At 34.2% G+C, this 13,243-nt stretch overlaps 1 protein-coding gene across 1 annotated transcript in view; it reads left to right on the top strand.

Annotated features, from left to right (window-relative positions):
- The window catches only part of LOC149805530 (transmembrane protein 62-like), a 41,891-nt gene that overhangs the window by 13,515 nt on the left and 15,133 nt on the right, over nt 1-13,243 (top strand). Inside the window, 4 exon segments of the mRNA XM_089950135.1 lie at nt 2,972-3,127; nt 8,678-8,837; nt 9,370-9,480; nt 12,993-13,089. Of these exon segments, the coding sequence (XP_089806261.1) occupies nt 2,972-3,127; nt 8,678-8,837; nt 9,370-9,480; nt 12,993-13,089 (524 nt within the window).

Raw genomic sequence — 13,243 nt, 5'->3', positions numbered from 1 at the left:
CTTCTGATTCTAGCCTGTAATTTTAATGCTAATATGTCATTGGAACAAACAAAAAAACCCAGATATTTCTAAAGGAAAACCACTATAACACCAGATTGTTGTTTCAACTGTAAAAAGATAATTTTGTGCAGAAGATGTTAAAATATTATTTTTTAGCTCAGTATCACAAAGAGACTTATTATTTTATTATGGGATTAGTGTTTCCAACAGTTCATTTTAGCTTGTTCTGCCACAAATATTCATATTCAGCCATGTCATCCAAGTGACAAAGTAATGACATTGTCTGTAAATCTATTTATCTTTCTGTCAACAGTTTGGAGCACTTAAACTTTAATGGGAATAGTTGAATGCTGACTAAATTTGCTCTGCAGTTTATGTTCTGATGAGACCTCATGAGTTGAGTTTTCAGTCATTTGTGTCTTTTAGAAAAGGAGTAATCGTCCATTAATGCCTGTCCTCATAACATGGATTTCCAAAGCTAAACTTTACCAAGGATCAATGGATTTAAGCCATATTTGGTGTACAACCTTATATTGATGAGATCTTGAATGGTGTAAATTTCTAGGGCTCTACAGGTACAATATTGTACAGGAGTTATTGCCCCTGATTTCCTATTATCATAACTTTGGTTTCTGCATAGTGTTATTGAAGTTTGTTTGATTTCAACCATATTAGCTTAAAGCTTAATATAAACTGTCCTTGAATGGTTTTGATTGCTAGCATTACCCAGCATCATTCAAAGGAGTTACGGCAGATCATATTTCCATTGAATACATTAGCCAATTATGTATTTGTTTCAAAGTTAAAAAGTTAACTTATGCTACCTCTTGTATCCATTTCCCCTAAAAGGATTAAACATTTGATTTCCCATCCAGACACTGTATAGACTATTAATAGTAGCTATGGGAAGGATTAAATATTTGATTTCCCATTCAGACACTGTATAGACTATTAATAGTAGCTATGGGAAGGATTAAATATTTGATTTCCCATTCAGACACTGTCTAGACTATTAATAGTAGCTATGGGAAGGATGAAACATTTGATTTCCCATACAGACACTTTACAGGCTGTATTAATAGTAGCTATGGGAAGGATGAAACATTTTATTTCCCATACAGACACTTTACAGGCTGTATTAATAGTAGCTATGGGAAGAAACTATTTCAAGATACAAAGTATAACTTGGTTATAACTACCAGATGTTTGTTAGTCAAGCTTTCACTGTGCACAGGTAACAATATATATGTCACCTGCCAAAATCTGTTGGATTTCTCAGGAAATATTAGGCAGTTATCATTCTAATCATATCCTATAGGATTTATTGCTTAATTTTTTTTAATTTTTTAACTTTTTGCTATTATGAACTTAGTCTCTAACCATGCTATCTTTCCTTTTGTTTCATGTCTAAGCTATATTGAATATTTTGTGGCAGACTGTGTCTGAGCTTGGCCTGACTCTTATGGGTTACATTACACACACACACACACACACACACACACAAGAAGTCTTGTTTTAGATGTATGTGGTAGACTTCTACAGCATCTACACAAGCCGGTTGGAACAGATTTAGTCTACAAGTTTTCTTAGTCATGTCCACAGTCTTTTCAGTACTTCTGGTAAAAAGAAAAGAAGGGAACCTCAGATGTGACCTTTTTCCACCCTTTCATTCCTCGCCAGAATTTCAGGTGAGAAGATTGTAGCTGTGTCAGAGATGTTGGCATCTGGAAACATCTTTCTGCAGTGAAGCAGATGGGTTTACTCTGGGTGATTTCATTCCCTCCACTGGTAGCTCAGTATGACTTTTTCTGCCATGATCTGAGTTTCAGACTGGTCTACCTTGCTGTCCAAGCAGCTGTTTCTCAACCATGTTTTCATCTTTTAATTGATGTTATGGGGACCAGCCTGGTTGGTTTGTCAGTATAGCCATCCCACCATTTGATCAAAGGTCAATTGTAGCACTTTATCCATGTGGGTTTGAGTATCAGGTTCACCCATCACGTGCAAAAGCTTACCTGGATCATCCTCCACCAAAAATACTGGACACCATGTATAGCCTATTGTGTGCTGAAAATGGCATTAAGCCCATAGCAACCAAAAAATCGTTCATGGGGATCCATCTGAGCTGTCCATCTGCATACCCATCCATCCATTGGCTCTGCTAGTTCTTTGACATTGAAATGCCATCATTAGATCAACCAGTAATTCAGGCTTGTTACATGGGTTTTACCATCAAACCAGTGACGATTATTCCTCTTCCTATCTGATGGGCATGATATATGCAGGTTTGGAAGGCTTACCAGACAGTGATATCCCAGTGAGTGAAAATAGATATAACCTCAATCATATACAAAACACCAATCCTATCATGGAAAAGAATGGGTTCACTTTTAAAGCAAAAGTTATAGAGGTTTATGAGTGCCTGTGACTGAAAATGCTGTTTTGATGAATTCTAAATTTAAAGAGTAACAAGGCAAATTAATAATTATTCATGACTGCTGAAGACTAAAATAACTTGCATATTATAAGTATCATTTTATATTGATTCTCCATCTCTTGAATTCATATGTGTATCATTACAGTAAAAGTATCGATGCATCGGTATGTTGATGAATTGTTTCACCCCTATTATTAACAGAGTACCTTATTGTTGGAATTAGGAAGTTTAAGGCCAAATGCAGGATGCTTTATGAAGTCTCATAGTTAATAAAGGAATAACAGGTGTTCATGTTGTCTTCTGAGCCTTTGCTGCAAATCAGCCAACCTTTGGCAGAGCAGAAGTACCATGAAGAGACCGTCTATAATAAATGATTTCAGTAGACACACTAGAGTAAGTATTTTGATTTTTTTTTTGTTACGTTTAATTGTTATTATATTGTTCAAGATGTTTTATGAGGAACATTTAACAAATATTACAAGTTCTATAATACTATGCATGGCCATGAATCACATTTTATTTTACAAATTTCAGCTACAGAATTTTAGCCATTGACCATGACTTGTTGTCATTCACTGATGAAGTACTGGGTGAATGGCCAGTGGTACTGATAACCAATCCAAAACATGCTGCTCTTTCATCACCATACCATGAACCTCTCCATAGAATACAGGCCTCAACTCATATCAGGTAGCATTATTCTAACATATTTACCTCTGTGTAATGCACACTTAATTGCAATGGCATAGAGCCAGATTGAACATGGCATAAAATAATGAGTAGAACAAACAGTGTAGACCTTGATATGCGGCATGTATATCAATATGTGGTGAAAAAAACAACATTATTATATCTTTATTTCCTTTTGAAACATTATTATTTAACTAAATTTGATCATAGCAGCTATACCATGATTCTTTGCATATGCATTTTTCACAATACTGCAGTTACGTTCTTAATACTATTCTTACTGGTACACTTCTGTACATAATGTGGTTGACTATAATGGACCCAAACTAATTTGTTATAATGAGGGAGAGCTGTAATGTGACAGTAGATCTGATTCTTTGGTGTTTGTACTGGTGCCTACTTTATACGCAAGCATATCCAGTAATTAAATATTATTCTTCATGCAGGATGGTCACTTGTCAGTAGGAAATTTTGTTCAAAGTTTGATACTTAAATATGTAGCAAAGTACCAGGTAATCCAAAATTACTAAAAATGTATAAGCCAATATGCATTTTCTTGCACCACTCTTTGTTTAATATCAGTCCCAAGGTCATTACATAGCAGCATATAGGATAGTATCCTGTCACTAAGTGGCCATAAATAGTGAATGAGGATATACCAATTCATGAAATATCCAAATATATCCTTGATACCATCATGTGTGCCAGATTTTTACTGAGCAAGATAATAATGAGGGTGCTTTCATGGCGGACTGGTTGGGATGGTGTATAAGTAATGTGATTGGGTAAGTGTTCTTGAAGAAACATAATTTACTTACAAATCTGCTTTCTCCTTTGAATACGTTCCCAGCCACTTTAGGAGAATAAGTAATAAGAGGAAGGGATGCTGAGCATCCAACCACTACCTCAGGTATCCTTCTCGGGAAGAATGGCTGATTCCTCCATACAAACAATAACCCATTCTCCTGACTACATAAGCAACACAGCCTGGGGTCACTTGACCTGTGACCCTAACATATGGTTAAGAAGATTATTGAGATCTTCTTACCTACAAAATTTCACCAATGAATCCAGCAAAGCTAGCAGGAAGTGTTGATTGCTCCAGTTGGGTCTGATGGTCATTTGTGCTGCTGCCACTGGACCTAGCAGATTCTGTGGAGCCTCTGCAACACCAAACTTCTGAAATAGGGACTAATGAGGGATCAAGATGGTCGACTTTGCCTGCCAGACAATAGCTTTAATTATATCTTAGGTTGGAACGCTGCATTCGAATGCAAGGCTCACAGAGATTGCTTGAAAATTCTGAGCAGTAACCTACATCAGGCAACTCTGATCTGGTGAGAAGTCAGAGTACACCAAGCATATGACCCACTTCAGCCAGGAATAAAGGGCTTGAGCATGATATCCTGTGTTCTGGCTCAGATATTGCTCGAAACTGCAAAGCAGTAAGCTACATGAGGTGACTGATCTGGTGAAACATCAGAGTACACCAAGCATACAACCCACTTCAACCCTGACTGCCACACTGCAGATATTGTAGCGATATGACTGAAAATATTTTAAAAGCTACACTGAAAATCCAAATCACACACACACACACACACATTACTGTGGCTCAGCTTGACTGGTGCTGAATAATCATCAAAGCCACACAAGTTTAGAAATAATGAAGATTACATATGAAAAATACATGGAATTATTGGCACTGCCACTACACACAATATACATTCTACAACCACTGGATGTCCCTATTCTGGGTCTGCACAAGGCAAATTCTCTTGCCTTGTAGACAATATTGATTCTGTGAAAATCTGATATTAAACAAGAACAAGTTTTCCACAGTGCTGTCATCTGCAACTGATTTTATCTGCTTAGCTCAAAGAAGTCTTTATTACTAGTGTATGCTCTTAAAATAAATAACATAAAAGAGTGAAAGCTTTGTAAAATTTACCAAATAATTTATTTCCCAAAAATAAAAAATGAAAATGAGAAAAAAGAAATGATGGTATTGTGAATTAAATCCCAAAATAATCCAAGAATTACAAACACAAGTCCTAGTAATTTAAAGTCCTGAATAAATCCAAAAACTGATGGCAATGATGATGTATCTGTCATAGATCCTACTGTGTTGATGTGCCAAGAGTCTTTTGTTGAATCACAGAAATATAATTCCAGGTTTGATTACACTATTAATTCCAGTCTCTAACCAAGGATTTCATCAGAGCACTTCTGTATTTGTCAAAGAACATAATTGCTTGAATTCAATAATTTGAAGAAAATGATTCCAACTAGAAATTTAAAAAATACTGAACACATCATACAACTCACTTCTGCTAAAACTTAAAGCATGAATGACCAAGTCCTCACAGCTGCAAAATTATATAGTTCTCTACTTGACCTCAGATCATAATTAATATTTTCTAAAATAAAACATTACCTAATGGAAAATAACCTTCTAGATTGATCCTGATGTGTACAAAACAAGAACCTGGATTATGTATAATATTCCCTTAGGAAATTCCAAAAGTTAGACCCAAATTTTACTTTTTCTATTCACAGTAATACCGATTTTAAACCCATACATATATAGAATAATTTAGCTATGTATTACTTGTTTACAATAAAGAAAATAAAAAAGTTAATTTGGGTCAAGCAGAAATGAACTCAAGTTTAGACAAGGTCAAGTCCAATATACAATGTTACAATAAAATAGCATGTAATAAAATTTAAAAAGTATTTTTTTAAAAATCCAGTAAACAAACAAAGCAAATTAAATATACATAACACTTTATGAAAAACGGGCATTCATCCCTCAAATTTTGACAAATTGGAAAGATGCCCTTTTTTGTGTATTTGATTAAATGAGTCTATGATCTACATCCTGTGTAAATTTAGATCTTGCAAATCCAGCCCTACTAAAAGATGAAAATTTGTCTTTCCCCATCTATATCCACAGACACAGGGCAATAACTCTTGATCAGAGATGTTTACTTTTCTTTTGCATCACAAATAGGATATAGTTAGATTTGTTGATTTTTTAATTTAATTTTTTTAAAGTGATTTTGAAAAATATTTATGAAAAATACAAAGTTTTTAAAATTTCATATTTGTTTGCATTTTTTCTTGCTTTTTGTATTGCTAAATACTTAAAACAAACATAACTTAATCCTCCTTTCTCTTTCTGTCTTTAAAATTAATGATCATTGATGTTACAAAAAATATAATCAAGCTCACAAGTATCTGTAGAATTTATGATATTTATTTAATCAAGTGGTTAACCATAAATTGATATTACTGGAAGAACATTGTTAAGATACATTAATGATTGAGGTAAAAAAAAATGAAGGATTTTTCATCATCTTAATTTCTTGTGTTTGAACTTTCAATCTTTCCTTTCATTGCTTTTTCCTGTAAACATACACATGCACTTTTTTATAATCAACATAAACATAAAAAGGACATATGCCTGTATTTTATATAGGTTTTTTTTGTGCAAAATTTGTTAATAGAGCCAATCTAAAACAAATGATTTTGTATGACTTTGGATGATTATCAAGTGTTCATGTTTAATATTAATAGTTTCGGCTGATAATCCTGCAAAATAGTGGCAACACTTTCTCTTCCATATGGTATTTCTAAAAGAGTTCATACCAATTCATTGAGTTGAAACATGTTATGTATGTTTAATTTGCATTGTTTGTTTTGTTTTTGTTTTTTTATTTCCTTATATGCAGCGGATAATTGTATTTTGGACTTGACCCCTTGTCCAAAATCAGATTCATTTTCTACCTGACTTGAATTTTTCGATTTTTAAAAAATTCTATAAACAACTAATGCATAGCCAATATTTTCTCTGTGAGTATGGGTTTAATATTAGGATCGTTATTAATATCAGTAAACATATTTAGGTTGGTCTGAATCAAAGACATAGTGTTTACCCTGTTCTTTATAATGATTTCATTAATAGACATTTTAATTATAACTATTATTTATTTGGGGCCCCGAGTGGCCGAGTGGTCTAAAGCGCTCTTCGTTACGGATCACTGCCATCTCACCTCTGTCTGCGGCGGTTCGAGTCTAAGATTCAGCCAATGTGGGCATGTGAGAAAGCTTGCCAGTAGCTTCTCGTGGGTCGGTGGTTCTTTCCGGGGTTTTCTGGGTTCTTTCTCCACCATTAATACTGGCCGCCATGTATAGCCTATCGTGCTGAAAAATGGCGTTAAACCCCACAACAACAACAACAACAACAATTATTTATTTTTTTGTAAACATTTGGAACCTGAAATTTTCCATTAGGTATTTTTTTAAGTAGAAGATGTTGTGACCTGAGGTCAAATAGAGGATGATATGATTTTGTTCATTTGGGTTGGAATTTATTTATTCAAATTATTTACTGCAAATGATTCTTCTCTTAAAATACAAAATGCTCAAAAATAAAATTCTTGGAAATATCGACTTGCAATTATAGCGAAATTTCAAATAAGGATATATTCTTGGGTTGTATTATTGTTATTCAACAAAAGACTGTTGGCACATCACTATGACACAGGCCACCACAATCACATCAATGACTCCAATGTTGGATTTATTTTAGAATACCACTAAAGTTTGTTCAGAAGTTTATTCATTAGGAATTGTGGTCGAAATTCTAGGATTATTTAAGATTTTATTTTGCAATACCGTACAGTCTTTTTACAGTTTTCACTTTTTATTCTAGGGAGATAAATTAATTGTTGAATTTTACAAAGCTTGTTTCTTCTTGTTCTTTTTTTTATTACTTATTTTAAGACCACTGCGTCATAATAGAAAATAATCAACACTTCATTGTTTTACCCTTCACATTTCTTGGCATAAAAAAATGGAGACTCTGATGCTAGTGAAGTCATTTAGATAACATTTGACATCATGACCTGATGAAGGCTGCATATATTGAATCAAGTGTGATGAAGAATCAGCTTTATTTGGAATGTATTTTTGTGTGGAAAATATCGATTTTTTCAGTAACAGCATTTATCATGGCGGCGGGGCTGACATCAAGTTTTATGATGTATCTTCTCCATTTGTGCTAGTAGTTCCACATGACTTCCATTTGGAAGTAAATGGCAGTGTAAGGGGTGAAATTAGGGATTATTGATTTTTCTTCACTTGAGCAACTAACCTAATGCTTATTTCTGTCCAGACATTTCAGCTGCAAATGCTCATGTTATTCTCAACACAGGAAACAAAATTTTGCATGCACTTACAAGTTATAAGTATCATGATAACAATTAGTAATCAGCAAGAATTGATCTCCAATCACTATAGATGTGATTGGTGTATTAATCATTATATGTACACTGCTTCCTTAAACAAATTCTAACTTTCACTGCTCAACAGCTAAAGTTAAATGGAGTTTCAGCTCACACAGAGTCATGCATGTACAAGCTAGCTAACAAAAAACTCCAAAAACCAAAACAAATTTATGGGGTGAAGGACATAATATTCTAACAAGTAGCAGTACTCAGCATGTATATCATTGTTATAATAGTAAATATTTTATTCCCATTTTAGGTTACTGGTTTTCACCCCAGGGATGGTCAACAATGTAGAAGTATATATTGATGGAACTAACACTGGTAAAGCTATTCACGTGGAGGGCCCTCTTTATGTCTTACCATGGAATTCTGCAGACTATCAAACAGGACTCCATTCTATACGAGTTGTTGTTCAGGTAGGGTATATTTTGGATTTACAGAATTTATCATTTGTATTGATATGCGAGTAGGATTGAGCATTGTCAAGATTCTTGTCTAAGTATGTTCCTACAGTTGCAGTTTTATGAGATTTTGTTCTGTCTGGAATAAGAGCTGGTCTCATTATATTTAACTGCAAGGTTGGAACATAAAATTTTAATAGCCCCCCCCTCTTTTTTGTGTGTGAAAATCTGACACTTTTATTGACATTCTAATGATATTGAATGATTTGAAATACACAGCTGGTAAGTGATTGGTTGGTTGGACATCACCACATGACAGACTATTGAGTGCCAAGACAATAGTTGCAAAGTGTCTTGCTCAGAGACACACCAAGGCGACTTAACTGGGTTGATGTGGGCTTAGCTTTCCAGTCCACAGACCACTTATTGTTGAGTCTGGCATGCTAAACATTGAAACACTACAGCTTCAAGGTTAAATATTAAGATAAGTTGTGAAAAAGACATTTGTTGTATGTGTAATCTGCAGTTTTAATTTTATTGATTTCAGGACTCCTTGTTTAACAGGAAGGTGATAGAGCAGCCATTTTCTGTTGATGGGACCAAGTCCTTCTTGCCATTTTGGCCAAGATTTCTGCTTATGATCAACATTGCCAGCATGGTAAGATAGCAACATTGCCAGCATGGTAAGATAGCAACATTGCCAGTATGGTAAGATAGTTTTGAAATGGACAAAACTCTAGTTCTTAAAGCAAAATGTTTTTTAGTAATAAACTCAACCTCAAGTGCGCAGTCTGAAAATTTCAACAGTTGTTAACTTTTTAATAAGACTACACATGGAATCATTGAACTTTCAGGATCTTAATTGGTTGCCTTTCTGGTGTTAGTGGTGTTATTATGAGCCAAGACATTGTAATGTTTCCTTTTTGTAATGCTGTTCTTTGGAACTATAAATGTTATCCTTATAAGTGAGCAAACCTTATACTGAAGGATGTTCCAAAAAGGCTTTGTCATAACAGTGGATAAAAACAAAAAGTATGGTATGTAATGAAATGAACTCACATTATTATTGGTTCTTATTATCTAAGAACTAACATTACATGAAATAATTAAAGTTATTCAAGTAGTATTGACAAAACAAGACTCACCCAATGTAATGGGATCCAAGATCACACTAGCATTGTAAGAGGGACAGTGGTATACAGATGGGCTTTATAGTGAGGGACCACTTTATTGCAATATCAGCACTTTGTTGTGACATATTTGCATTAATATTGCAGTATTAGTAGTGAATCATTCTCTACAAAACCACAAAGCATGTACTCGGATAAGTGTGATAGCTGAGGTGACAGCTTGATGAAAATTCATTGATTATTTTCACTGACAATTGCCTATAAGCTGTTGCTACTTATGTCTAAAAGTTATATTAATTGAAATGTACTTTTATGCTAAGGGCACAGCTGATTAAAAAAAACAAAACCATGCTGCTCTGTTGGTACAAGTTGCAGTAAATTAGAAACAGATTCATGTGGTGGGTGGGTGTAAAGTATAATATGCTGTTGCAAGAAGGAAACAGTGGCTTAATATTATAAGAAATTTTGGGCTCTTTCTTGGTCTTAGAAGAACAAACAAACTATAAATTCAGGTGTGATGTGATGTGATTTTGATTTTTAACTTAGCTTTAACAGTTTTTCATTCATATCGCTACGATGTCTGCAATGTGCCAGTTTATAGTGATGTCTAGCACTGACGCATCGTGCCGCAGACATGTAGCATGATGTCCCACCCAGTCACATTATCCTGACACCAGGCTGACCAGTCCTAACACTAATCTTTTAATGCTGAATGCCAAGCGAGGCAGCTGTTAGTACCATTTTTGTAAGTCTCTTTTATGATTCGGCCGGGGATCGAACCCACGACCTCCCGCATCCAAGGCGGACGCTCTAACCACTAGGCCACCGGAGCGGTTTATAAATTCAGGTAATCATTGATTTTTTTTTTTTATAAGCTTGAAGAAATAGTTGAGCATTACTGGTCAGTAACTATACTTTGCACTGCATTGAGTATAATTCCTTCAAACCCAATTTGAGTTGAAATGGTTATATAGCAGGTGGTTTATCAGCGGATTTTGTACTTGTTCAACGCACAGTCTAGATGTACGAAACAACCATTTATGTTTACCAGACAGCTTAAAAACTGTTTGATAGACTTCAAAAAGGAATAAAGTATTAAAAATTGACAATTCACATAGCTGTAATCTCCCTCTAGAATACTTGGAGTTGTGATTAAATATTGTACCAACTGCAGAATCTTCACCTGTAAAGACTGAAGATTCACACTGCATTTTCTGCATTCCATTTTTGAAATCTGAATTGTTCAATTTCAGCTTGCACATCTTTGTCACACTTAATACTGATGATTTCATGACCAAAAGCTGTTGAACAACAGATAAGTTGTTTTCATTGATTTCTTTGGTAGTCATGATGCAACATGCTGGCTGTCAACCAGTTATTGACTGTATTTGATTTGACCTCAAGTCACAACACTTAGGTAGAATTTTCTAATTGGTTTTAAAATCTAGGTCAAGAAAACATTCCCTGTTTTCATTATTACAGCTGTGAACGTGACATAATCAAGATGGGAAAAACAAAGAACAATGATTAAGCTGCATTAGAGCCATCTTTTATCCTCATGTTCTGTTCCTGGTGTTTTTATCTTTTTTATATTCACTGCTTATGTGCAAACTGACATGTTACCAAGCAAGCACAACTCAATCCTCTGTATAATGCTATTCATTGGAGTCCTAAAAGTGACAACTATTATAATGAGGGTACCTTATACTGAGGGATGTTCCAACAAGGATGTGGCATAATACTGCATATAAACACATAAATGAGGTTTTTAATTATGTCAAATCATATTATCATTGATTATCAGTAGACAATTCATACTAAGTAAAATTATTCAAGCAGCAGTGAATAAAGTTCAAACATAGGATCCATAACAAACCCATTTTATGTGAGGGTAGTGATATACTGATATATCTGTATATCAATATGCTTTGGGATACTACCATATTACAGTTCATATTGATATAAATTCATCTATAAAGGTATTGTAACCCATACTCTCAATTAGCTAGGCTGGTTGCAGCACTATCTTTATTATTAAAATCCTTACATCGTATTAAGAAAAATGACACTTTAGTAGTCTTATATGTGGTTTAGCAAAGGCTGATGGTCAGTCGCTATGAAATAAGCCTCAATGAGATCTTATGCCCAATAAGCAGGTGAATTGTATTGTTTGTAATCCACTTTGGCTACATACACAAGAAAAATAGTGAAATAGTTCATTGTTAGCAGTAGTCTGTAGATGCTTCAAGAGCACTAGACATTCTTGAGGGACAATAAATCTGGCCATTCGGATGCATCAGCCATAGATATGGACTAACAATGAAAGGTGGGACTACAGTTTCAGCATAAATTTACATCAAATAAATGTGGGACAGTTTTTAAAAAAGATGGTTGCCCAGTTAGTGGGGCTCTACACCAGGAGTATCCTCCCAGTGCATCCATGTTTGTGCATCAACATCATTCAGCTGTGAAAGCTGGTAATTACTTATCTTTGCAAATTTTCTTTTCTTATCAGACCATAAATACATGATCCTTCTCTTATGTTTTAAAAACAAAACAACTTTAAGAACATGTTATTTATTATAAGAAAATGTGGGGGCACTGCAAATCAAGCTGATAGTTGTTACATGTAATGCTAGGTAACAGTATGTGTTGATACATATTGAATTACAATCATATATGACAATACTATTTCAGATAACAACAATAAACAGTATTAAGAGGGGCATTGGTATACAGATGGACTGTATAGTCAGGGACCACTGTATGTCATCTTGTTCCTTTCCCACACTCTAGTAAACATATCATTCTACTTCATAGTAATATATTTGTAACATTTAAGAGGTTTATTCAATAGGAGTCCTACTTTGCAAATGTTCATAATCATCAAGTATTCCAAACTGTTATATCTGAATCTATTAAAAATGTTCTTTGTACAGTTTGATCATTTTTCTGCGACTAAGTTACAAGTGTTCTATCAAAGTTTGAAAAAAATATTGTCTGGATTATGTTTGTGCATATATTTTTTCTTCTGTTACAGCTGAAAGTTATATTCTACTGTCTCTCATTAGTGTACATTCTAGTCCTTACATCACTACGGAAGTGCAGCAATATCAAAACCTTCTTCTATATGACAGGTAATATACAGAGAAAAGTTGATAAAAATAAAACCTCTGTGATTTAGTGGTAAATTCTAAATTGAAATTTAGAGACAAATTCAGTCAGTATCAAATTTATTTTTACATATTGAGTTACATACTTATACAAATTTGGGTAAAATAAGACACCAGC

This window comes from Sinohyriopsis cumingii, chromosome 2, assembly GCF_028554795.1.
Source record: "Sinohyriopsis cumingii isolate HCF-2022 chromosome 2, ASM2855479v2, whole genome shotgun sequence".
In the NCBI taxonomy this organism is placed as follows: domain Eukaryota; kingdom Metazoa; phylum Mollusca; class Bivalvia; order Unionida; family Unionidae; genus Sinohyriopsis; species Sinohyriopsis cumingii.
This window is presented reverse-complemented; position numbering and strand designations above follow the sequence as displayed.